At 54.7% G+C, this 25,064-nt stretch overlaps 2 protein-coding genes across 14 annotated transcripts; one reads left to right on the top strand and one right to left on the bottom strand.

Annotated features, from left to right (window-relative positions):
- The first annotated feature begins 1,131 nt into the window (after nt 1-1,131).
- SRRM2 (serine/arginine repetitive matrix 2) lies at nt 1,132-19,288 on the top strand. Of its 12 annotated transcripts, none has more exons than XR_005213487.1 (15): nt 1,178-1,316; nt 4,456-4,726; nt 5,590-5,697; nt 5,911-6,075; nt 6,266-6,343; nt 6,808-6,870; nt 6,964-6,996; nt 7,224-7,274; nt 7,447-7,539; nt 8,192-8,384; nt 9,469-16,118; nt 16,845-17,129; nt 17,490-18,108; nt 18,251-18,364; nt 18,448-18,466. XR_005213487.1 is itself a non-coding variant. In XM_037813687.1 (15 exons), the coding sequence occupies exons 2-15, from the start codon at nt 4,485-4,487 to the stop codon at nt 18,714-18,716; spliced, it is 8,193 nt and encodes a 2,730-aa protein (XP_037669615.1). In that variant the 5' UTR covers nt 1,178-1,316; nt 4,456-4,484; the 3' UTR covers nt 18,717-19,288. The 12 variants fall into 12 exon arrangements, 2 of the variants coding, with proteins under 2 accessions (XP_037669615.1, XP_037669614.1); XM_037813687.1 differs by lacking the exon at nt 17,490-18,108 and adding an exon at nt 18,707-19,288 and having other exon boundaries at nt 18,451-18,558; XM_037813686.1 differs by lacking the exon at nt 17,490-18,108 and adding an exon at nt 18,707-19,288 and having other exon boundaries at nt 18,448-18,558.
- On the bottom strand, nt 19,285-24,260 carry ELOB (elongin B). 2 transcript variants are annotated; one of them, XM_037813688.1, is made up of 5 exons: nt 24,154-24,260; nt 23,904-24,038; nt 23,365-23,451; nt 22,546-22,651; nt 19,285-20,010 (listed from the first exon to the last, which is right to left on the bottom strand). In XM_037813688.1, exons 1-5 carry the CDS (start codon nt 24,217-24,219, stop codon nt 19,898-19,900), a joined length of 507 nt encoding a protein of 168 aa, XP_037669616.1. In that variant the 5' UTR covers nt 24,220-24,260; the 3' UTR covers nt 19,285-19,897. The 2 variants fall into 2 exon arrangements, with proteins under 2 accessions (XP_037669616.1, XP_037669617.1); XM_037813689.1 differs by lacking the exon at nt 23,365-23,451.
- Between the last annotated feature and the right edge of the window lie 804 nt (nt 24,261-25,064).

The raw sequence follows: 25,064 nt of genomic DNA, 5'->3' as shown, positions 1-25,064 counted from the left end.
GGATGCGCCGCCCAAGGTGCCGGCTCCAACCACGCAGGCTCGGGGCAGTTCCGCGAGCTGCAGCGGCGGCTCCACACAGAATGAGGGCCCCCAGTGCCAACGCCGGAGACGAGGATTTCTCTCAGAAAGCAAGTTTAAACAAAAAGAAACCTTAATAGTATCAGACCTGAGTCGTGAAAGTGAAATCCGCGCAGGGGGCAAGGACGCCCGAGAACCCGGCCGGCTTCGGAGCCAGATTTCAACCGCGGCCCGGGAGGCCCAGCTTCTTCCATCTCTGCTCTGAGAGACTGCCTGCTTCTCGGGCTCAGAAAAAAGAACTTAATTTTTTTAAGGGGTGGGGTCATCACATTTTTTTTTTCCCTGTCACATTCTCGTGTGTACACGTTCACGGTTAACGCACCCCAAATTATGTAGGAGAAAACTGAAACCCTGGCCCGGTCGTCTTACCGGGAGGTAACAAAGAACTACCCCCCAGGGGCGAGCCGCCCGGTTCCAGCACGGTCTACAACGGGTGAAACCTCCGACCACCACCGGGATGGTTCGGCCTGTGTCCAGGCCCTGAGCCTGACGCTCAGAGGCTCCCCCGGGTGCCCGTCGGCTGGTGTCCCTGGCGGCTTCCCCTGGTGCGGAAGGCGGGGAGTCGCGCTGTCGCTGGCTCGCCCCTGAGGCCCAAGATCTCAGGGAAGGAACACTGTCGCCTTGCTTGGGCCATCGCTTCCCAACATGGGGAAACAAAATGGCGGCCGCATCCTGGAAGGATGCTACATACGGGTTCCTCGCTGTGCCGGAACTACAACTTCCAGAATGCTCTGGGGCGAAGGCGGGCGGCGGCGGAGCGCTTGGGCGACGCTCGAGGTGGCGCTAAGCCCTGGGCCTCTCTCCCCAGCGGAAGGCTTCCGAATACGTTGTTGGTCCCGGCCGCTTCCCCCGACCTTTCTCTGTGTGGTCGACGGGACCTGCAGTTCTCGGTGTCTCGTAGCCACACAGTCAACCTGTTTTGGGCCTTAAGAAACTACACTTCCTGGTGTGACTTCGGCGCCTGCGCACAAGGGCGCGGGTCGCATAACGATTCCCGACAGGCCCTGCGACGCGCGCGGCTCCGTGCTGACGCGCTTAGTCAGTCGTGCTGACGTGCAGCGCGGCCCAGGCAGGGAGCGAGTGGCGCAGTCGGAGCCCGCTGCAGCCCCTGAGGAAGCAAGGAGGCGTCGGCTGAGGCGGGCGCACCGGCGAGGCGGCGGCTCCAGGCCCCGAGGGACTCGAGAGTTCGGGCAGCGGCAGTACCTCTTGCCCTCGGAGGCGGCGGGCGGCGGCGGCGGGTGAGAGGGTGAGGGAGCGCGCGAGCCGGGGTGGGGGAGGGGCGGCCGCGCGGCGGCCCCGGCGCGAGGCCAAAGCGCGCGGAGAACGGCCTAGGCCGTCGCGCGCACGCGCGCTCGACGCCTCTAGTTCGCGCGGACGCTCTCGCTTGCCTGCTTCCCCTCCCCCATCCCGCGGTTCTTGTAGCGCCAGGGCTGCTCTCCCCTCCCCCATGGCAACGGCGCGCGCCGCCGGCCGCACTCGGGCTCGCGCGCGCGTCTCGGCTTCTCGCTGCCCCCCGGTCCTGGGGCGACTGCTGCTCCTCTCGGTCTTTTGGGGGCGGTGGGAAGGCCTCCTCCCGGGTCCTCTCCCCGGCGCTGGGCGTCCCCGTCTGTCCTGCGGGCCGAGCCGCGGGTCGTCCGGCTCCTCCCAGACTGCGGGGCGCCGCGCGGCCTTCGCCCCAGTCTCTCAGGGCCGAAAATAGGCGTGCGCGGCCCGGCCAGGCCGGGGAATGCCGCGCAGTGGATGCCCCCGAGGTTCACGCAGCTTGAGCTCCTTACTGCCCGTGAAGGGTTAAACAGCGGGGGGAAACCCTAAGGAAAAAAAAACAGAAATTCCTACGCTTTCAGCCTAGGTATGTAAGGTATTTCGTGAGCTCCTTTTCTCCTTGCATTTTCGTCGTCTGCCCCCAGGTCCTTACAGCCAGGGAGGCTGTTGGAGCCCTTCGTTTGGAAGAAAACTCTAGATCTTAGAGATCTGGTTTCGTGTTTCAGGCACTCTTTGGGCCGCCACTTACTATTTTGAGCCCCATTTTCCACACAATCTCTGAGATGTCTTTTGGATCAAAAAATTAAAAAAAAAAAATGTTTTTTGGGGTCTTCTCAGTTGTCTGGGTTTAGGTCCGTTTCTGAGATCAGTTTAGCTTTCTGGGTCCCGCCGTGTTTATTCCCCTACTACAACGTCTCAACCCTGGTCTTGCCGTGCTTACCTGTGTGTAGTTTCGTGGACATCCTCTCTCTCCTTTTTGGTGCTTTTTCATCATTTAAGTCTTTTGAATTTAAATTTCAGTATTCCCTTTTGTGTCTATTTGGTATTCCTATAATTTTTTCATAGAAAAATGTCTCTCGTTTCCCTTTAGAATTTGATTTTGCTTTCTGCTTTTAAATTGGATCACCTGTGCGTGCCCACAGTCTTTGGAGCCCAGTTTAAAATCTATATTTTGTAAAATTCCTCTTCTCCCTTGATCTCTCCGTTCTTTTAGTGTTTTAGGAACTTCCTTGGATGCCCTGGTGTGGTTTTATTCTTTTAGCTTGTTTTGATTGTGTCCTGAAAGTTCTTCAGTTTGTTGTGACTAACTACCCTTTACTTGGCAGCTATTGGTTTTTACTCCATGTGGAGTAGGAGGGTTTTCGTGTGAGGTGGTATGGAAGTGTGGTTGAATGGTTAAGCTGAAGAATTGAAGGTCAGAAGCATTGTGTAAGGGAAGTGGAAATTAGGTGGGATGTAAAGAGGCAAAGAAGGGCCTGGGTTTAGAGTGGGGAGGACTGGTATTGGAAAAAAAGAAAATGAGGGTTGAAAGGTAGAGTAGCTGACTTCTTGGGCTGTAGAGAAGTTTTTCATATTCTTGTGCATTCCCACTTGGATTTTCATATTTGGCTTCATTTGTCACTCGCTTACCATTGGAAAAGTTATTTTTTAGAAGAGGTTGTAGTTTTCTTTTTTGCTTTTAATTGTCTTAGGTCTTCTGCTGCAGTTGGGCAGGGAACCAGCCTTAGTTTTATGGGGTAAACCGTTGTGTATTGGACTATTTCTTCTTTCAACATCTCCCCGTGCTTTTTTTTCCCCTCCTCTTTAGTATACCTATTTGTATGATGCTCTTTTCTTTTTATCTGGTTACTTTTCCTTTGTCCTTTCCTCTTTCACTTCCCTACCTGTACTTTGCCCTTTCCTTGGGTCTTTTTAGCACACATTCATGATCTATAAACCTACCTTGGAGAGAATGAGTGGGAGAAAGTGTGTGTGTGGAGTCAAGAAATCTAACTGGAAAAATGGCCTTGTTAGTTTTTCCGGGCCTTGCTAGGGGTGGGGCAAGCTGACAGAATAGAACCTGGTGGGAGGCATGGGATTAACATGTGACAGGGATCAGGCAGGGCTACAAGAGACAACTAGAAAGTGAGATACAGGGGTTTGGTAGGGAAAGCCAAGGACAGGTTGACAATAATGAAAGTGAGGTATAGAGAGGGAAGGTCTTTTGAGTAAGTTTTGAGTAAGAGGTAAAGAGTGTGGTAAACGCTATGGGAACAGTTAGAACAGAGGAGGCTGATTGATATATTAATTAGGCATTGAATTGAAACAGTATGAACAGGAGTTAGTGACCTTTGCAGATTGTGGGAATTGTGTTGGGAAGGAAATTGAAGGAATATTCAGATAGTTTTGAGGAGCTGTAAGTATTTGGAATCAAGGAAATAGCCACTTACTGAGAAGTGAAGTGTAAGGAGTTTAGCCAAGTGTGTTTCTGAGGTGCATCTTGGATTTTAGTCTGGATTTGAGGCTGCATAGGATACTTCTGATTTCTTTTAACCAATCAGCAGACCAGTTTAGATACATAGGGATATTTTAGTCCATTTGTGTTCATACAGGTTGGCGTGGGATCCTTAGGTCAGCTCCTGCAAGTCTTGGGACTTGGACCACAGGCTCTGGTGCCTCAGATCTCTCTGGTGTTTATTGTGTCCCATTTAAAGCCTCAGTCAGTTACTGGTTAGGAATTCCAGTAGTTGGAGAAGGCACTAGTTGTGCTTATTAGGGTCAAAGGATAAAGGGACAGTGTAGAGAGTTTTGAGAGAAAGAGAATCTTTGTTTGCCTAGGGTGAAAAATGGAGAAAATCTAGGTGTAAGAAGGAATGATTGAGAATTTTGTGCAGGAGTATTGGGAGAAAGGCTTTAAATGCTGGGCCATGATTAGATGGATAGGAAGCAGTGTGGGGAGGATGAAGGGGCATGTCAGGCGATCAGAGGATGGTGAAGCAGTGTACAGCTAAAGGAGGTTTAGTGTGGAGGTGAATGTTGAAAATAGGGATGAAGAAGAAGAGCAGGGACTTGGGTGGTGGAAAGTGGTTAGCTTGGGGCCAGGGGCCTGACCCGTGTCTACCCGCTCCCCCCCAGGAGCGGTGGTGCCCCCCGGGCACGGGGCCATGTACAACGGGATCGGGCTGCCGACGCCCCGGGGCAGCGGCACCAACGGCTACGTCCAGCGCAACCTGTCCCTGGTGCGGGGCCGCCGGGGTGAGCGGCCTGACTACAAGGGAGAGGAGGAACTGCGGCGCCTGGAGGCTGCCCTGGTGAAGCGGCCTAATCCTGACATCCTGGACCACGAGCGCAAGCGGCGCGTGGAGCTGCGATGCCTCGAGCTGGAGGAAATGATGGAAGAGCAGGGGTGAGGGGAGGACTGGGGGACAGCCAAGCATTGAGTGAGTGCAGAGCTGGGGGAGTTAGGTGGAATTTGGGGCGCTTAGGGCTGGTTGAAAGAGGCCTGGAGAGGAGTCGTCATAGGGGAGGAGATAAACGAGTTGGAGAATTGAAAGGAGCTAAGGGACAGATCACAGTGGGAGATGAGACTGTGTCTGGGACATAGACGGGATCCTGAGGGAGTCTTTGAATTATTTAGATGGAGTCACATGGGGAAAGGGGAGCATTGAGAAACAAAAATGTGCTTTGAGGGACAAGTAGGAAAGCAGAGACAAGGCAGATGAAGAGGTAGGTAAGCTGACAGGCGTTGTCCTTGGTAGAGAAGAGGAAGGTAAATGGATTTAGGGATTAAGGTAAAGCCTTGGAAAGCAGCAAAGGCAGGAAATCGGGAGTTGGAAGAATGCCTGAATAAGAAGGGCTTGGTAGGGAAGTGAAATTTTGGAAAAGGAGGACATTCAGGCAGAAAACCTTTCAGAGCAGTGGTTTTCAAACTTCAGCAGAGGCAAAAACACCTTATTTCAGAATTGCAGTAAATGAAAGTAGACCTGTTCTGGTTGAAGTTGGGGAGGAGCACCTGGAACTCTGCCTGTTTAGCTTTCCTCTCTTGACCCCTGAAGTGTAGCATGTTTAAAATCCACTGTTCTAGAGGGTATAGTAAGTTGAGGGAAGGTGATGACAAGGGGGAAGATCAGGATTGCAGAGGAGAGGGCCCTTTGGGTGGTAGTGAGTGGAAAGTTCTATGTGTGTGTGGAATGGGGAGGAGGGAAACAGAAACCTGGGACCAGGTAAGTGTCTAGTCAAGCTCTAACCCCGCAGGGGTTTGTTCTCCAGGTACGAGGAACAGCAAATTCAAGAAAAAGTGGCGACCTTTCGACTCATGCTGCTGGAGAAGGATGTGAACCCTGGGGGCAAGGAGGATACCCCAGGGCAGAGGCCAGCGTGAGTGTTGTACTCTCCCTTGATTTCCTCTGGACTCTGTACTGCTGCTTCTGCTGTCTTCCCTTCTTACCTGGGACTTCCTGCCTTGGTTATCCCCTTTCCCATACCCATTGGCTCTTGCCTGTACTTTTTATTCTGAATCTTCGTTCTGTCCCGTAGCTCTGCCCTCTGGTTCTTTCCATCTCCTTCAGACCTTTGTCCTTCTTCCTGTAGGGTAACTGAGACTCATCAGTTGGCAGAGTTGAACGAGAAGAAGAATGAGCGGCTCCGTGCAGCTTTTGGCATCAGTGACTCCTATGTGGATGGCAGCTCTTTCGATCCTCAGCGTCGTGCTCGAGAGGCCAAACAGCCAGCCCCTGAGCCTCCCAAACCATATAGGTATATGAGACAAAGAAACCAGGGCTTTGTCTTTGTGTCAGCGTCCCTTTCTGATTCTAAGCACTCTGCCCTGTTTTTTGTGAGGTATTTCTCCTCAAACTCTTGAATTTTGTTTTGTTGATGCTGAAATGTCTTAAGATAATTTGCTCTCTCTCACATCTCTGGTTTTCTTCATTTTTTTTTTTTCCAGTCTTGTCCGGGAGTCCAGCAGTTCTCGTTCACCAACCCCAAAGCAAAAGAAGAAGAAAAAGAAGAAAGATAGAGGACGGTAAGACAGTTGTCCTCATGTGGTTCATGAATTCTTCGTCTCCCCCTTTTTTGCCCTCCCTCCCTCCTTCCTTTCCTGGAAAGATAATTCTTGTTTCTGGGAAGCAGAAGACAATTGTCTGGAAAGTGAAGTTGTCAGGAAAGCCAGGGAGGGAGTTAACCGTTCAGGCCTCAACTGTGGGAAGAAAGATACGCACTGTTTGGGGGGGGGGGGGTTGAGTCTGCAGCTTGGCCATTTTGGGTTTCTGAGGGGTTTTTTGCCCTTCCTGTTGTGAGGTTTGTTGGTTTGTGGAGGTGCTTATGCTTCTTGGAGAGTAAAGAAATAGTTTTTGGACTTAGGTCTGGGGTATTGATTGTGTTGGGTTCTTTTGGGTTCTTGAAGAATCTTTTCTGGGGTGGATTCTAAGTGGGTAGAGTCAAGGAAGAAGACATGCAGAATGACTTTGCTTCTAACCCCATCTTTAGCAGGTCAGAGAGTAGCTCTCCTCGGCGGGAGAGGAAGAAGAGCTCGAAGAAGAAGAAGCACAGGTATGAAGTGGGAGTACTTGGAGTCTTTGGGGATGGCTCACTGAGTGCAGGCGTAGGTGTCACAGGGTTTGTGTTTTTCTCTTTTTCCAAAAGGTCAGAGTCCGAGTCCAAGAAACGGAAGCATAGGTAAGAGCTCTTCAGTTCACAGGGGACATGCGGTATGTGGGGGTGGTGAGTCATTTGACGACCTTGCTCTCTTTAGCTGGTCTCTGGAAATTTTTTATTTTTAATTTTTCCCTTAGCATAAAGCTCAATTCCATGATCTCTGTGCTGTCATTAACTCCATAGACCTTTCTGTTCCACTTCTGGTTCTATTCCCTTTTTTCCCTAAACAAGCTGTCTTTATTTCCCAGGTCTCCCACTCCAAAGAGCAAACGTAAATCTAAGGACAAGAAGCGGAAGCGGTGAGTGAATTTGTGAATTTGAGGGGGATGTGCTTGGTATGTAGGCGAAGGCCACATGGGGGGCGTGGGGATAATCCTTTGTGTCTCTGACTGGTGAAAGGTTGAGGAATGGGCGAGGAGAATCCATTCCAGGTGTGCTAGCACCCTGAGCTTTGGTGGTGGTCTGTTTTAGGTCTCGAAGTACAACACCAGCCCCCAAGAGCCGCCGAGCCCACCGTTCAACTTCTGCTGACTCGGCTTCCTCCTCCGATACCTCCCGCAGTCGGTAAGGGGTAGTCCAGGAGGAAGGGAGGGAGAGGGACTTATGGGTTAATCAACTTAATATTTATTGAGCGCCCACGGTGTGCTAGGCGCTGCACAGACCATTCGGAAGACACGGTCCCTGCCCTCTAGGAGCTGACAGGCTAAAGCAACAGGATGGACAGACATATACATTTCCCCTTCTCTTTTTTTGTTTTTGTTTTTTTTTTGTTTTTTGTTTTTGTTTTATTGTTTTGTTCTGATATATATGGACTGCCAGAATAGGGGGGGTGGTGGTTTGTTCGTGGTGTCTGGGGGAGGAAGGAATCCTTACCCTGGCTTCTTTAATCGGGGAAGGCTCCCTGAAGGAGGTGGGCTCAGAGGTGAGTTGTGAATGAGGCGGTTAGGGTATGGGCTGGGTGGAGGGTTTGGGGAGGCTTTGGGGGAGGTGGATAAAGGGGTAGAGGGAAGAACATTCTTCGGGTTTGTGTTGGGAAGAGAAGGACCAAAGTAGGCTGGACTTGAATTTCCTTGTGAATGATTTGAGTGTTGTGACTGAGGCGGCTTTTTGGAAGAGGGCTGAACAGGCAAGAAACGTGGATGGGGGCTGGGGAGGGGGTTTTCTGTCCTTCCTTGAGCTGATTTCCCTTCCTCCCCTCCTCAATTACCTCCTTCAGATCACGAAGCGCTGCAGCTAAAACTCGGACAGCTGCCTTGACTGGGCGAAGTCCTTCCCCTCCTTCAGGGCGTCGAGGGGAGGGAGACGTGCCTTCCAGGGAATCAGGTACCACCAACACAGGGCGGCCCAGCAGCCCGGAATCCTCTACAAGGCAGCCTGGCAGCCCTTATGAAGACAAAGACAAGACAGAGGTATGTTCCTGAGTTAACCTGTAATCATTGAGTGGCAAGGGAATGGATTTACGGATATGAATGTGAGAAGGAAGGAAGGAGAGAGGTAATAGCTTAATAAAAGAAACGAATTCAGGTTTGTTTTTTGTTTTGTTTTGTTTTTTTATTTCTCCCAGTAAGTTTGCGAGCTCTGTTCTGTGAGTCCTTTAGAATTGTGGCTTTCAAACTTTCCTGGATATGAATAGGTTATGTATCACCACTGTTTGTACTCGTGTACATAATGTAGAATTGGAACAAAAGTTTTCTTTACACTTAGTTTTACTATTTATGATGCTTCTCGTTTATTTCATTAAATGCTGGTCATTGCTCAAGAAAGTTTTTCAGCTCACTGGGTTGCTGCTTGTAGCTGAAAATTGTCTGGAATGGTTTTTTCAGTAGCTCCTGTCCTATTTCGAGCTTTAATCATTCTTTCTTCAACTGTGACAGATTGCTCTTTGCTAAAGTCTTAATCCTCCCATCCATTTTCCAGGTCATTATCCCTTCCACACTACAGATTGAATCGCCCCAGAAACTTTCTCTACTTTCCACTGCTTTTGAATTGTATTGAACGCTTTTATAATTTGGTCTCCTTTTTTTCTCTTTTCCAGTGCTGTAGCCTTTCTTGTCGACTTTGTTTACTGTTAAATTCTGGGCTATTTTACTTCATTGTAGTTATCCTTCAAGGTTAAAGTCAGGTGCTACAGACTTTTTAGAAACTATGCTTATCTTCCCATTTAAAAAGTTACTTTTTCTTTTTGTACCACATTTTGTAATGCTATGTGTTGTAAAATGTGCATTGTTTATTTGCTCTTTGTTTTTAATTTTTTCATTATAAACACCTTGAGGTCACAGACTGTTCATATCTTCAGATGTTTTCCCCACTGTTCTTTATGTTAACAAGTGCCCTGGTTATCAGGAATGCGACTACCTCTGGTGAGGAAAAGGAGCACTGGGGGCACTGGGATGTATAGAAGAAAAGTTAATCTGAAAGTGGGGTTGAGATCTCATGGTGCTGAGAAGTTCTCGTGCTGATGTGTCCCTTCCCTGCTCTCTTTTCCACTCTTAGAAATCTGCAGCTCGGCCTAGTCCCTCTCCGGAGAGGAGCAGCACAGGCCCAGAACCACCTGCTCCCACTCCGCTCCTTGCTGAGCAACATGGCGGCTCCCCACAACCCCTTGCAACAACCCCCTTAAGTCAGGAGCCAGTGAACCCCCCATCCGAGGCCTCCCCAACCCGAGGCCGTTCACCACCTAAGTCTCCTGAGAAACCTCCCCAGTCTCCCTCCTCGGAGAGCTGCCCACCATCCCCTCAACCTACCAAAATTTCTCGGCATGCCAGCTCTTCCCCTGAAAGTCCTAAACCTGCACCAGCTCCTGGGTCCCGCCGAGAGATTTCTTCTTCTCCTACATCCAAGAGTCGGTCACATGGCCGAGCAAAGCGAGATAAATCACATTCTCATACCCCTTCTCGTAGGATGGGGAGGTCCCGTAGTCCTGTCACCACCAAGAGAGGGCGATCCCGGTCTCGGACCCCTACCAAAAGAGGTCATTCTCGGTCCCGGTCCCCTCAGTGGCGTAGGTCCCGGTCCGCACAGAGGTGGGGACGATCTAGAAGCCCCCAGCGACGTGGCCGTTCTAGATCTCCTCAGCGACCAGGCTGGTCCAGAAGCAGAAATACCCAGAGAAGAGGCAGGTCTCGGTCAGCACGGCGAGGCAGGTCACACTCAAGATCCCCAGCCGCTAGGGGCAGATCTCGTTCAAGAACACCGGCCCGGAGGGGCAGGTCCCGCTCCCGAACACCTGCCAGGCGGAGGTCTCGCTCCAGAACACCCACCAGACGTAGGTCCCGTTCAAGAACACCGGCCCGGAGGGGCAGGTCCCGTTCGAGAACGCCTGCTAGGCGTAGATCTAGAACCCGATCGCCGTTACGGCGGAGGTCTCGTAGTAGATCACAGGCCAGGAGAAGTGGCAGGTCACGCTCTAGAACCCCAGCCAGACGTGGCAGGTCGCGCTCTAGGACACCAGCTAGACGCAGTGTTAGGTCGCGCTCTAGGACACCAGCCAGGAGGGGGAGGTCTCGGTCTAGGACACCAACCAGGAGGGGGAGGTCTCGGTCTAGGACACCAGCCAGGAGAGGGAGATCCCGTAGTAGAAGTCTGGTTAGACGAGGCAGATCTCACTCTAGAACACCACAAAGAAGAGGCAGGTCTGGCTCGTCATCAGAGCGGAAGAACAAGTCCAGAACGTCTCAGAGAAGGAGCAGGTCTAGCTCAAGCCCAGAAATGAAAAAATCACATGTTTCTTCAAGGCGTAGCAGGTCTCTTTCTTCACCAAGATCCAAAGCAAAGTCTCGCTTGTCTTTGAGGCGAAGCCTTTCAAGGTCCTCTCCAGGCCCTAAACAGAAGTCTCTATCACCACCCAGACGCAGTCGCTCTGGATCATCTCAACCTAAAGCAAAATCCAAAACGCCAACAAGGCACAGTTGCTTGGGTTCCCCACTTCCTAAACAGAAATCTAAAACACCATCAAGGCAAAGTCCTTCTGGTTTATCTCCTCGCCCTAAAGTGAAACCTGGAACGCCACCAAGGCTAGGGTCTGTAACAAGTCCCCAGACAAATGAACAATCTGTAACACCACAGAGACGAAGCCGATCTGGATCAACTCCTCGTCCTATTGTGAAGTCTACACCACCAAGGCGTAGCCGTTCCAGATCATCACCTGATCCTGAGGTGAAATCTAGCACACCCCCCAGACAGAGCCGATCTGGGTCGTCTTCTCCACAACCCAAAGTGAAAGCAGTCACTTCGCCGAGGCAGAGCCATTCTGGCTCATCTTCTCCAAGTCCTAGTAGAGTGACTTGTAGAACACCTTCAAGGCAAAGCAGATTGGAGTCTCCCCACTCCAAAGTGGAATCTAGATTGTTGTCAAGACATAGCCATTCTGGGTCCTCCTCACCAGACACCAAAGTGAAACCTGGAACGCCACCAAGACAGAGTCACTCAGGGTCTACTTCACCATGCCCCAAAGTAAAGCCCCAAATTCAACCAGGGCAAAGTCTCTCTGGGTCAAAGTCACCAAGTCCTCAAGAGAAGTCTAAGGACTCTCCAGCACAAAGTTACTCTGAATCCTCTCCATGTCCAGGAGTAAAATCTAGCATACCACCAGAAGAGAGCTACTTAGGTTCCTTGTCTCTGCAACAGAAAGGACAATCTCAGATTTCACCAGATCACAGATCTGATGCTTCAAGTCCAGAAATGAGACAGGGTTATTCTGGATCACCGTCTCTTCAAAGCAGATCTCAGACATCTCCTAAGGGCAGCCATTCCAGGTCCTCTTCTCCAATCACTGATCTGGCACCCAGTCAAAATAGAAGTGAATCATCAGCAAGTCCCAGGCTGAGATCAGGTCTGTCTCCCGAGCAGAGTAGGTGCCAGTCCGACTCTTACCTTTATCCTGGAATGTACTCTAATGCTCATCAGCAAAGTGTATCAGAGTCTTTTCCAGGATCAAAAGAGAAAACAAGCTTACCCTCTCAGGAGGATGTTACTGCATCATCTCCCATACCAGAAGACAAATTTAGTCCTCCAGAGCAGGATAGGCCTGAGTCCTCACCAGTATTTAAAGACATGGCTAGAACTCCATCAAGGGAAAGAAGTGGCTATGGGTCCTCTCCAGATACAAAAGATCCAAGTTGTGTGTTAGCTAAATCAAGCCAAGATGAGGAATTGATGGAGGCGGTAGAGAAATCAGAAGAACATTCGAACCAGGTCCTGCCCTGTTTATCTCCAGAACTTAAAGAAATGGCTGGAAGGACCTTTGAGTCATGCCCTGAATTAGAAGAAAGCCCTGCTGTGCCTGTAACTCTTGACCAGAAGCAGTCACAAGCTTTTCTGGAGGCGGCAGAAGTCCCTACAGTGGTCTCAGCTTGGAGTGGGTCACATTTGTCTCCAGAACATAAAGAACTATCTAACTCCCCTCCCAGGGAGAATAACTTCGAATTACCTTTAGAATTTAGAAATTCAAGGCCTGTTACAGAAACGGTGACTACTGGGTTTTTTCCTGAGGTTAAAGAAGAATTGAATGGGCCTTTCCTTAATCAGCTGGAGGCAGACACAACTCTAGATGTGAAAGAACAATCGAGATCCTCCAGACGCAGCAGTTCTGAGTTATCCCCAGATGCAGTGGAAAAGGCAGGGATGTCTTCAAATCAGAGCATTTCTTCACCTGTACTTGATGCTGTACCAAGAACACCTTCGAGGGAAAGAAGTAGTTCTGCATCTTCTCCTGAACTGAAAGACGGTTTACCCAGAACCCCATCGAGGAGAAGCAGGTCTGAATCTTCTCCAGGACTTAGGGATGGGTCCAGAACTCCTTCAAGGCACAGCCTATGTGGGTCCTCTCCTGGAGTAAAAGATATACCTAGAACCCCATCCAGGGGGAGAAGTGAATGTGATTCTTCTCCGGAACCAAAAGCTTTGCCTCAGACTCCTCGGCCAAGGAGTCGTTCTCTGTCATCCCCAGAGCTCAACAAGTGTCTCAGCCCCCAGAGAGAAAGAAGTGGGTCAGAATCATCAGTTGAACGAAAGACGGTGGCTAGGACTCCCCTTGGGCAGAGAAGTCGATCTGGATCTTTTCAAGAACTTGATGGGAAACCCAGTGCATCCCCTCAGGAAAGAAGTGAAACAGACTCTTCCCCAGATTCTAAAGACAAGTTACGAACCCCACTTCGGCAGAGGAGTCACTCTGGATCGTCTCCAGAGGTTGACGGCAAGTCTCGGCCTTCCCCTCGACGTAGCCGGTCTGGCTCGTCTCCTGAAGTTAAAGATAAGCCAAGAGTGGCACCCAGGACACAGAGTGGTTCTGATTCTTCACCTGAACCCAAAGCTCCTGTTCCTCGGGCTCTTCCCAGAAGAAGCAGGTCAGGTTCATCGAGCAAAGGGAGAGGCCCTTCCCCTGAAGGAAGCAGCAGTTCTGAGTCTTCTCCAGAACACCCTCCCAAATCCAGAGCTGCTCGAAGAAGCTCCAGGTCATCACCAGAGCCCAAGATACGCACTCCACCTCGCCGTCGTAGCTCTCGATCCTCTCCTGAGCTGATTAGGAAGGCCAGACCCTCCCGCAGAAGCCGTTCTGCCTCATCCTCACCAGAGACCCACTCAAGAACCCCCCCCAGACGCCGAAGAAGTCCCTCGGTATCTTCTCCGGAGCCAGCTGAAAAGTCAAGGTCCTCACGCCGGCGGCGTTCAGTTTCATCTCCACGCACGAAGACGACTTCGAGGAGAGGCCGTTCTCCTTCACCAAAGCCTCGTGGACTCCAGAGGTCCCGTTCCCGCTCAAGGAGGGAGAAAACCAGAACAACCCGTCGTCGAGATCGGTCTGGATCGTCTCAGTCAACTTCTCGGAGAAGACAGCGAAGCCGATCGAGGTCTCGGGTTACTCGTCGGCGGAGAGGAGGCTCTGGTTACCACTCAAGGTCACCTGCCCGGCAGGACAGTTCCCGAACCTCCTCTCGACGTCGCAGAGGCCGCTCTCGAACACCCCCAGCCAACCGGAAGCGTTCCCGCTCCCGCACATCTCCAGCCCCGTGGAAACGCTCCAGATCTCGTGCTTCTCCGGCAACTCACCGGCGATCTAGGTCCAGAACACCCCTGGTCAGCCGACGGAGGTCCAGGTCTCGAACTTCACCAGTCAGCCGGAGACGGTCAAGGTCCAGGACGTCAGTGACTCGACGACGGTCACGGTCTCGGGCATCCCCAGTGAGTCGAAGGCGATCCAGGTCCAGAACACCACCTGTGACCCGCCGTCGTTCGAGGTCTAGAACTCCGGCAACGCGCCGTCGCTCTCGTTCTAGAACCCCACCAGTGACGCGCAGGAGGTCCAGATCCAGGACTCCACCAGTGACCAGGAGGCGATCTCGAAGCAGAACCTCACCTGTCACTCGCAGAAGATCAAGATCCAGAACGTCCCCGGTTACCCGGAGGAGGTCCCGCTCTCGCACGTCTCCAGTAACTCGAAGGAGGTCCCGGTCTCGAACCTCCCCAGTGACTCGCCGCAGATCGAGGTCTCGAACGCCTCCAGTGATTCGCCGCCGCTCAAGGTCCCGAACACCACTGTTGCCACGCAAACGTTCCCGCAGCCGCACGCCACTTGTTATCCGTCGCCGTTCTCGGTCCCGTACTCCACGGGCAACAAGGAGCAAACGGTCCTTAACAAGGTCTCCTCCAGCTATCCGGAGGCGTTCTGCATCTGGAAGTAGTTCTGATCGTTCACGTTCTGCTACTCCTCCAGCAACGAGAAACCATTCTGGTTCTCGGACACCTCCGATGGCTCTCAATAGCTCTAGGATGAGCTGCTTCAGTCGCCCTAGCATGTCACCAACTCCTCTCGACCGCTGTCGATCACCTGGGATGCTCGAACCCCTTGGCAGCTCTAGAACACCAATGTCTGTCCTGCAGCAAGCCGGTGGTTCCATGATGGATGGGCCTCGAATTCCTGACCACCCGAGAACATCATCTGTCCCAGAAAACCATGCTCAATCTAGAATTGCCCTTGCCCTGACGGCCATCAGTCTCGGCACTGCTCGGCCTCCTCCATCCATGTCTGCTGCCAGCCTGGCTGCAAGGATGTCCCAGGTTCCAGCTCCGGTGCCTCTCATGAGTCTCAGAACAGCTCCAGCTGCCAGCCTTGCCAGCAGGATTCCTGCAGCCTCTGCAGCAGCCATGAACCTGGCCAGTGCCAGGACACCTGCCATTCCTCCCGCAGTGAACCTAGCAGACTCGCGAACCCCAGCCGCAGCTGCTGCAGCCATGAACTTGGCCAGCCCCAGAACAGCAGTGGCACCCTCAGCGGTGAACCTAGCTGACCCTCGCACCCCCACAGCCCCTGCTGTGAACCTAGCAGGAGCCAGAACCCCAGCTGCTCTGGCAGCTTTGAGTCTCACAGGCTCCGGCACACCCCCGACTGCTGCAAACTATCCCTCGAGCTCCAGAACACCTCAAGCTCCAGCACCTGCCAACCTGGTGGGTCCTAGGTCCACACATGCTGCAGCTCCTGTGAACATTGCCAGCTCAAGAACCCCTCCAGCCTTGGCCCCTGCAAGCCTCACCAGTGCTAGGATGACTCCAGCATTGTCGGGTGCAAACCTTACCAGCCCCAGGGTGCCCTTGTCTGCCTACGAGCGTGTTAGTGGCAGAACCTCACCACCTCTCCTTGACCGAGCCAGGTCCAGAACCCCACCATCTGCCCCAAGCCAGTCCAGAATGGCTTCTGAGCGAGCTCCCTCTCCTGCCTCTAGAATGGTCCTGGTTTCCTCTCAGTCTGTCCATCTGCCAGCTCAGGATCGGCCTAGGTCCCCTGTGCCTCCTGCTTTTTCAGACCAATCCCGTTCTTTGTCTGCCCAGGCTACCCCTGGAGCAGGATCTCAGTCCCTTTCCTCAGGGACAGTGGCCAAGGCCACGTCCTCCGGTGACCACAATGGCATGCTCTCTGGCCCTGCCCCTGGGGTGTTCCCTTCTGAGGATGGGGAACCACCTGTCTCCACTGGGGCCCAGCAATTGCCCGCATTGGCCAAGGAACGGCGGAGTTCCTCCTCGTCGTCTTCATCGTCTAGCTCTTCGTCATCATCGTCATCGTCGTCGTCCTCCTCTTCCTCCTCTGGCTCCAGTTCTAGCGATTCGGAGGGCTCTAGCCTTCCTGCTCAACCCGAGGTGGCCCTGAAGAGGTGAGGAACTTGGCTTCTAGAAAGTCTGCTAGGGGAAGCGTTGCAGTAAGGGTGGGGGAGTGGGGAGGGAGAGACCCTGTCCCAGAGGCTCTTGGTTTTTTTGAGAAGGTATGGGGGACCTTGACCCTTAAGCCGGGGGTAGAAGACAATGCGGGGGTGGGAACTGGGAGGTGGGGTGGGGCAGATAAAAGTCTCCAAAGGTTAATTCTCTAGAGGATAATGATAAGTTTTCCGTCTCTACAGAGGACAGAACTAGAGGAAATGGACTTAATTTTACAGCAGGAGGGATGGCAGTTAGACCTCAAGAGGAACTCCCTGGGCTGGAAGGATCTTCAGAGGTCATCCCATCCCTCTCCCTGCCTCCAGGCAGGACGGCCCCTCCCCCAGCCAGCCTGCACACACAGGGTCCTCCCTGAGCTGAGACTCTCCTGAGGAAGGAGACCACCCAGCTCTCCACACCTGAGCCCAGGGTCCTTATTCTTCCGTTAGGGAATTCTTGAGGTTAACCTTGATCCCTTTTGCCGTGGGCCCTGACCTGTTGCTTGTGTTAGCAGAGCTTGGCTCAGTTCCTGCCACTGCTCTGCAGGATGCACTTGCTGGCACCCTGGTTGGGAGTGCTCCTGGGGCGACTCAGGCACCCCTCCCCCCTGGCGGTCCTCCAGGCCAAGGAAGGTAGGGTTGGGGCTGGGGCAGCTTGTCTCCTTTGACATGAGTTTTCTCCCGCAGGGTCCCCAGCCCTACCCCAATCCCAAAGGAGGCTGTTCGAGAGGGCCGTCCTCTGGAGCCAACCCCAGCCAAGCGGAAGAGGCACTCTAGCAGTTCCAGCTCCAGCTCCTCCTCTTCATCTTCATCTTCATCATCCTCCTCTTCATCTTCTTCCTCTTCATCCTCCTCTTCCTCCTCGTCGTCCTCTTCTTCCTCCTCCTCTTCCTCCCCTTCCCCTGCTAAGCCTGGCCCTCAGGCCTTGCCCAAACCTGCAAGCCCCAAGAAGCCACCCCCTGGCGAGAGGAGGTGAGTGCTGCCTGCCTGTGGTAGAGGGGTGGGGGCGACTTAGCCAGAGAAAGGACCCTGGGCTATGGGATCCTTGTGGGGTGTGAGCCCCTGCGGGGGTGTCTCACGCGGACATCAGTGCCTGGTTGTCTGGGAGGAGTTGGGCGCTCTCCCCACCTACTGTGCTGGGCCCTGCTCTGGCAAAGGGCTGCACCATTTTCTTCGGTGCTCAGGGCAGCAACCTGGGCATCCTAGGTTCCTTCCTCCTTCCCCAACATGGAGTCCGGTCCCAGGTCCCAGGGATTCTAGCTGTTAACCCTCCCCATTGCTACTGCCGAGCTCTGGTGGCCCCCGTCATCTTCTCCCCGACTCTGTCCACAGCCTCCTCCCTGTTTCCCCGTCTCCATGCCATTCTCTTCCACATGTAGCCAGAGGGATCTTTCTAAATGCACATCTGGCTACTTCCCTCCACTCCACAAATCCTTCTGGGACGCCCTGTGGCCTGCAGGATAAGGCCCCACCTCTGCGGGAATGGCGTGTGAGGCTCTTCACCAACTGGCCTTGCCTGCCCTTGTGTTCTCCTCTCCTGCCCGCCCCCACACACGCTCTGTGCTCCAGCCACACCCAACGCCTTGCAGTCTAAGGAAACCGCCATGCTCTCGGGGCCCCCATGCCTTTGGACATGCTGTTCCTTCTGCCTGGAATTCCCTTGTCCGCCTGGTGAACTCCTCGTTCTGCAAGACTCTGCTCAAACAGCACCTTCAAGAAGACTCCCCTGACCCGCCCCGCCCCCTGGCCCATCCTGGGTCCCCCAGACCCAAGTTCCCCCTCCCTGTGGGGGCTGCTCCCCCTCGGTGCAGCGAGTGCTGCACTTGCTGGCCTGCCTTCACCCCCAGTCCCAGCTCCTCCAGGCAGGGCCTGTGCTTGTCTTTCGTCCCCCGCTGCACCCTGTGCCCTGCCCACCCGTGGGGGACACGGTGGATGGTGTGCGGGCGGATGGGTGAGTGAGCGGACAAAGGTGGGTCTGAGGCTGGCCCTGTGTGGTACGAGGTGTGGTGGTCAGGACCTGGGGGGTGGTCCTGAGTGCTGGCTGGTGGGTTTGGAAGGACGTGGCGCCATGGGCACATGCTCTGCTCCCTCAGGTCCCGCAGTCCCCGGAAGCCAATAGACTCTCTCCGGGACTCCCGCTCCCTCAGCTATTCACCTGCGGAACGTCGCCGCCCCTCACCCCAGCCCTCGCCTCGGGACCAGCAGAGGTAGAGTCCGGGTGTTTGGGGGCTCGGACCAGAGATGGATGTCATCCTGTGGTCTCACATCTGCTGTCTGTCCCATGTTGCAGCAGTGGTGAACGGGGTTCCCGGAGAGGCCAGCATGGAGACAGCCGCTCCCCAAGCCACAAGCGCCGGAGGGAGACGCCCAGTCCCCACCCAGCCCGCCATCGCTCCTCCAGGTGTGTGTCCCTTGTCAGCCTCCAGAAGGCTGATGCTCTTGTCTTCTGAGAGCCAGCATTCAGGCAGCCCCATTCTGGGGCTGTGGCTCAGGGAGTGGAGACCTCAAGGTTGGGGTCTCTGCATTGACTACTGTCTTCTCTTTTGCAGGTCTCCTTAAGTCTTTTGAGGGGCGATTCACCATCCACCATGGTCTGGAGCTCCAGGGAGTGCCCCCTTCTCCCCCAACAGAGCCGAAGGAGGGGGTCCTGACTATTCTATCCCCTTTTAAATCCTGTCAGCATTTGGGGGAAGGACTCCCTTTTCCGTACCCGTTTTTTTGTTGTTATTTTTTCTTTTTTTCTTTTTGTTCCTGTGAAATGTTACTCTGTGAGTTTTTCTGGTTCACGTGTTTTGGGGGGTTTGGGGTGGGAGGGAATGAGTTGGAGCTGGGGGAGGGGAGGCTAGTTTGGGGCACCCCTAGCTGGAGTCAGAGGAAGACCTGGGAGGCACTGTCTTCTCTTTTGTCCCTGAGTCCCTTGGGAAGTGATAGTTTGGGACTTGGGGGGGCTTGTGTGTGGAAGGTTCTTGGAGGGGACAGGAATTAAAATTAGTTGGCCCCTACTGCCCCCCAGTGAGGTTGTGGCCCCTCCCCCACCTTTTCACATTTCTTAAAAGCGTTTTGGTTTTTTAAAATCTGTACAGCAAGAGCAACTTTTTCTGTCAAATAAAAATGAGAAATGCAGGAATTAAGACTGAAAATGATTTACTAGGTATGGGGAAAGCAAATGAAGAGCAGCCACCCTCCCACCCTGACTGCACCCCGAGGAGTGAGGGTCCTCTGAACCACGGAGGCTCTTGTGGGCTGGCCCGTGGGGAAGATGCCGGATGGGAAGACGGGGTGGGTAGGTGCTCAGGGTGGTGGCCCCTCATTGAACCCATCCTCAAACCAAGATGTTGGGCTCAACTTACACTTTTGCTTCTGGCCTTTGCTACTTGGCACAGAAGGCTTCAAGCAGAACAAAGGGTGCCTCAGAGCAGGCCTTTCAGGGGCTATCTCAACAGAAACAAGGTCTGAAGTCCACAAGCTGGGACGATTGGCCTGCTCATGTGGTATACAAATGTGGGGGGCTCAGCTTTGTCCCAGGCCTTTCCCCCCCCCACGGCCCCTTGCAGGACAGGTGGCCTCAGCATGGCCTGACGGGCTCTTGAGGAGCAGCCCTGGGTGCTGTGGGCATGGCAGTGCTGGGGAGAAGGCCCGTGCCAGGGTCAGGAGGTGCGAAGAGAGTGGCAAGCACCAGGCTGACTCCCAAATCGCTTTATTGAGGTGGGGTGGGGCTCTCGGAGGCAGGCCAGGGTGCCTCACTGCACGGCTTGTTCATTGGCACTGCTTCCTGAGTCCTGCGGCTTCATCACGTCGGGCAGCTCGGGAGGACTGGAGAAGGGCTCGATGCGCAGGGTCTCAAAGGTGTCATCTGTGGAGGGGGGGCACTAAGTGGGGCAGCACCTGACTCCCATTGTTGGGGAGGTGATGTGCCCCAGCCCCTGTAGCTGGGACCTGGCTGTGTTGGGGTCTCCAGGCCAAGCACCATCCCTTAACAGTCTTTCATGACCCTGCATGGCAAATGATCCCAAATTCGCTCCCAGCCCTGGCCTCCCTATATCCAACTGCTTTGCTCTAGCTCCTCCCACCCTCATAGGCCCAGATCCTCCCGGCTCCCATCGGCTAAAGCAAAGTCAAGCCACACACTCCCTTCTGCTACACCTACCTCCCAGCTCTGCCCCGCTCCACGCCTGCTTCTTGGGCTCGCACCCTGCACCCCTATCTGCCCCAGGACCTCTGTACTGCCGCCCCTCAGGCTTCCACTCTTAGATGGTTGCTGCTTCCAGGCATTCAGGGCTCCACACACCACATCCTGCCAGAAGCCGTCCCAGCTACCGTATGTGGTCACTCGCCAGCCCAACACCCTGCCCACTGCCTGGGGGACACCTGCCCCTGGCTGAAACGGCCCTGACTGTTTTGACTGGCTGCTTCCTCCATTAAAACAGCAGCTCCAGGAAAGCAAGGCCCTTGGTGGTGCTGCCTGCCCAGCGCATACTCAGCAGGCCTGGCACAGAGCAGGGGACTGACGGGTCTCCGCTGACCAACTGAAGCCCTTCACATCTGGCTCGGGTTCTCAGTTCTCAACTGATTATGCCCCTGGGGGAGCCGGTCAAGCCTGGAGACATTTTTGGTTGTCACCATTTGGGGGGGGGGGGGGTGCCTAAGAAGCTCCTCCCCACCCCCGCAAATTATCCAAATATCAGTAGTGCTGAGATTAAGACACCCTGACCTAGCTTCCTCCAATTCGTAGCTGCGGCTCCGCAGCGACAGTTCTTGCCTTCAGCATCTCTTCTGTTCTCTGGAAACCAGTCTGGATAAGGCTCCCAAACCTTGATGTGACGCTGTCCTCTTTCTTCCCTAAATGAGCAGTTAACTTGGGGGATAGATCTGCAGCTCATGCTTTTGTGTCCAGAGGTTGCTGAGTGGACGGCACCCCAGCCAAAGCTCAGAACTCACAGGCTGGCTGCCTGAGCTGCTGCACCAGAAACAACTGCTCAGGGAACAGGCCCCCCAACCAGCCAGCCCACCAAGGCAAGGGGGGTGGCTGGCGTGCCCTGGGGACATGCTGGATGCCATTCAGGTGGTCCTGGGGAAAAACAAGCCACCTCGAGCCCTGATTTTCTCATCTGCAAAGTGGGTCCACCAACATCTTCCCAGAGTCAAAGCAAGCCTAGGGAGTGCCTTTGTTCAAATCAGAGAAAGGCATATTTCCTAGGGTGGTGATGGGTGGGGGAGGGCGGGAACAGGCTGGCTAGGCTTGGGAAGAAGGGGAGATGAGCTCCCAGGCCCTCACTTGGGACAGCCTTGGAGGGATCACTGTGAGGGTCGGAAAGAAGCCACGCCCAAGCCCCGAGAGGGTCACCTTAGTTGTGCAAGTGCAGCAGGCAGGAGTCTGGCTGCATGGTGCCTCAGTGCCATGTGGAGAAGCTGGGACTAGAGTCATACCCTTTCATGGAGAGGGGAACTCCGGGGAGAACAGCCCAAGGACACAGCTGCTGAGACTGAACACGGTTATTCTTAAGGAACTGAAAAGTGTAGCTAAAACCACTCTTCCCCCTGCCCCACTAGTGACATTTTCTTATGTGAAGCTGGAAAAATAATTTTCCTTATAACTTTATCCAAGTTTATCCCGCCATCTACATGGCCCCTGGGTCCAAATGTGAAAACACCCTTCAAACCCTGTTTAAGTTTCCAGAAGCAAAGAATAAAATTTAAATAAAAATCTCCATCCCCTTTCTTTGGGGGGAGGGGAATAAAATGGAGGGAAGTAGACCACTTGGCCCCCTCCAGGTTTCTAAGCTTGGGCAGTTGCGGGGCGGGTGATGAGAGCAGAGGCTCTGGGCAGGTAGGTGCAAGTGGATCTGAACCGTGGGCTCGGCAGCCCTGGCAGGTGACTGACCTCCCTGGGCTCCTCCCTAAACAGGCACTCTCCAAGTCATGGCCACACGACGATGGGGGTTTAAGTGACATGCTACGCAAAAGGCCTGGCACGCTGCCTGGCTCCAGCAAGGGGTGGGCAACCTGCCGTGGAACCCAGGCTCCAACGCAAAAGCCAGCAAGCAAGTCCCAGCATCCTTGTCTACACGCCATGAGTGATGGCAGTGCTCAACTCCCAGGGCTACTGGGAGTATTAACTGGGGCAGAAGGAAAACAGAGCACAGTAAGTCCTCGGTTGATACGAGCTGGCTTTGTTACTAAGGGTGTTCAAATCCTTTGTGAAATAGGCTTCAACTTCTACCAGTATCTCTAGTCTGCTTTTTTTTTTTTTAACAGGGAAACAAATACACACTTTCATAGAACCCTGTCCACACCCTGCGAACAGGGAAGGGACTGCCCCAGAGCTTAGAATAGCAACACAGGCTCTCTGAATACCCCTTGCTTGCCGCCCAGACCAGGACCCTCTCACCTGCCCGGAAAGCCAGCCCCACCGTGGCTGGGGCCTGAGGCCGCGCCGTCTGACTGGTGAAACCGCACTCTCCCAGTGTCTTGCTGTCGTCCAGGAGCTGGTCGTCCTGAGGAGAAAGGAAAAGTCTGGGGCCCCAGAAGGGGCAAGTCCCAAAGACCCCTCTTAACCAGCAACTACACAGGAGAGAAGAGAGAGCCCCAAGTGTGTGGCCCAGCACCACCCCCAAGGGCATCCAACATGGATTCCAGGACTACACCCAAGATTTTCCACATCAGAGCCTCCCAGTTTTGTCCCCATTCCCCCCCACCCCCTCAACTCTCCAGGCTAATCTAATTTCAAGAGCCACTCAACCAGCCTGGGAACAGGCACACGTAGATGTGAACCGCAGCTTTGCCACTTGCTATCTGTGTGACCTCGGATGGGGGAGTTCATCTTTCGATGCTAAGTTCCCTCATCTGTACAATGGGAATTATGGGAATTCCCAATCCACACGGCAGCCACCAGGCTTCAAAGAGATGTCGAGGCACAAAAAGCGCTTAGTCCAAAGCACATGGGAAGTGCACAGGCAGGGGGAAGGGGACGCGTCATTGTCAGGGGAGCCCCAGCAGCTATCGAGGAGGAAGAGCCTTTAGAGACCCAGGAACCTGCAGCTGGAATCCGAGCAGTGCCCTGAGGCAGGGGCCATGTACCTGACTGTGCCATCCTTGCTGAGTAGCTGCCCTGGGTTTGTAAGGGGGGAAAGGGGCTTTCAGAACATTGGCAGGGATGGGGGTGGGAAGCAGGTAATAAAGAGCGGAGAACGGGTGGAACCTAGTTTACCTCCACACCCTCCATTGTTTTTGCATCAGCCGAAGCTCCAGCAGACCTGTCGGGATCGGCAAGATCCTGATGGGCCTGCGGTGTAAGCTGGCGATTGAGGGCAAGGGGTTCAAATCCCGATTCTGCCAATAACCTTGCGCTAAACGACTGCCTCCCCGAGCCTCAGTTTCTTTTCACTGCAGCGCAGGGATGTCCAGCGCCAGCACGTGTGGGTGGGACCGTTGCAAAAGTCGGGTGCGGTGGTGCCCCAGCGCCGCGCAGGGCCTGGCACGCGGCTATAAAAGCCACCCTTCCCGGAGACCTTAGGCCGCACCGAGCACTGCTGGGGCCCCATCCAGATCACTCCGCACCCGCCAGGGAGGCAGGGATCTCCGCCCGCCGGACCTCTGTTGACATCAGTGACAACCCCCATGGTGGCCGCGCCCGCGGCCAGGAGCGGGGGCGGCCGTTCTGCGCCACGACCACCCGCCCGGTCTCCGTCGTTCTCTCAGCCGCCCGCCCAGCCCCCGGGGCGCCCGGGCCCGGCCGCGGGGCCGCACCTTGTACAGCCGCTGCTCGTCGGGCGGCCGCTTGAGGATGCCCTCCACGATGCGCTTTAGTTCGAAGACGGTGCTCGACTCCTTGGCGTCCGTGAAGATGGTGGTCTTGTGGCGCCGGATCATGAGGAACACGTCCTGGGGGCGGCGGGCGGGCGTGAGCGCGGACCCCGGGGACCCCCGCGCGGCCGGCCGCCCCCCGCCGCCCCCCAGGCCCCCGGCCCGGCCCGCCCCTCCCCCCGCGCCCGCTCACCATCGCGGCGTCTGCCTCTCCCCCTCGACGCGCCGGCGCAGGCGCGCTCCGCCCCGCTCCCGGCATGCCGCGCGCCCTGGGGCCCCCAGCAGGCCGTGCGCCCGGCGGCCCCGCCCCCTGCCCTCGGCGGCCATTTTGCGACGTTAGGAAACGGGTGGTTGCGGCTTAGCGTCGAGGCGCCATGTCGGTGTCCTGGCGCGGGGCGGCCCAGATGGCGGGAGCGGAGGAGGGAACGAGCGCGGGAGGGACGCGGGATGCGCCGTGTTGGGGGTCGCAAGGGCGAGGTTCCATATTGAGGCGGTCAGGAATCTCCCGGATGGAGGACCGCTTTCTTTGGGGGAAATCCGGGGCCAGCGTTTCGAGCGCAGAGTACCCCCACATCCCAGGGGCGGTGAGTGATGATTGGTGCTTGGTCATCGGGGTGGCAAGACATTCGCGTTGAGGTGAGACAGGAGCCCAACTTTCCGGAGCCTGGCTCGTGATTGCCGAGCTGCCTTGGCGGCCATTTTGAAAAGGTTTTATTTATTTTGGACCTTCCGGCCACCGTACTGGCTGACTGTCCCCTTTTCTCCGTCCTGGCCTTGGGTTTAAGGATCGTCCACTGCAGTTCATTGAGGCTTTGTGATTTGTAAGGATCCCAGAAAGGTGCTGGTGGGGTAGGCGGTGGGCCGGGCGACCTTCCTGGGAAGAGGCAACGGCACGGCCGGGTTGGTGCTCGCGCCCCCAGGGTCAGGAAATGGGGAGCCCCCTGGCCCCAAAAGACTTGAGCACCTATCCGTCTCCTTGCTTAAGTGCACTCGCTTCAGGAAAGGCCTGTAGGCTTGATTCCTTGTCTGGCTGCCCCCTTCCAGATAGGGCATCCCCGCCAACACCCGAGCCCGCCCTTCTGAAGGGTGTCGGACACTGCCCGG

The sequence above is a fragment of the Choloepus didactylus genome, chromosome 21 (genome assembly GCF_015220235.1).
Source record: "Choloepus didactylus isolate mChoDid1 chromosome 21, mChoDid1.pri, whole genome shotgun sequence".
NCBI classification, from domain to species: domain Eukaryota; kingdom Metazoa; phylum Chordata; class Mammalia; order Pilosa; family Megalonychidae; genus Choloepus; species Choloepus didactylus.
The sequence above is the reverse complement of the archived record's forward strand: the minus strand, read 5'-3'. Positions and strand labels throughout refer to the sequence as shown.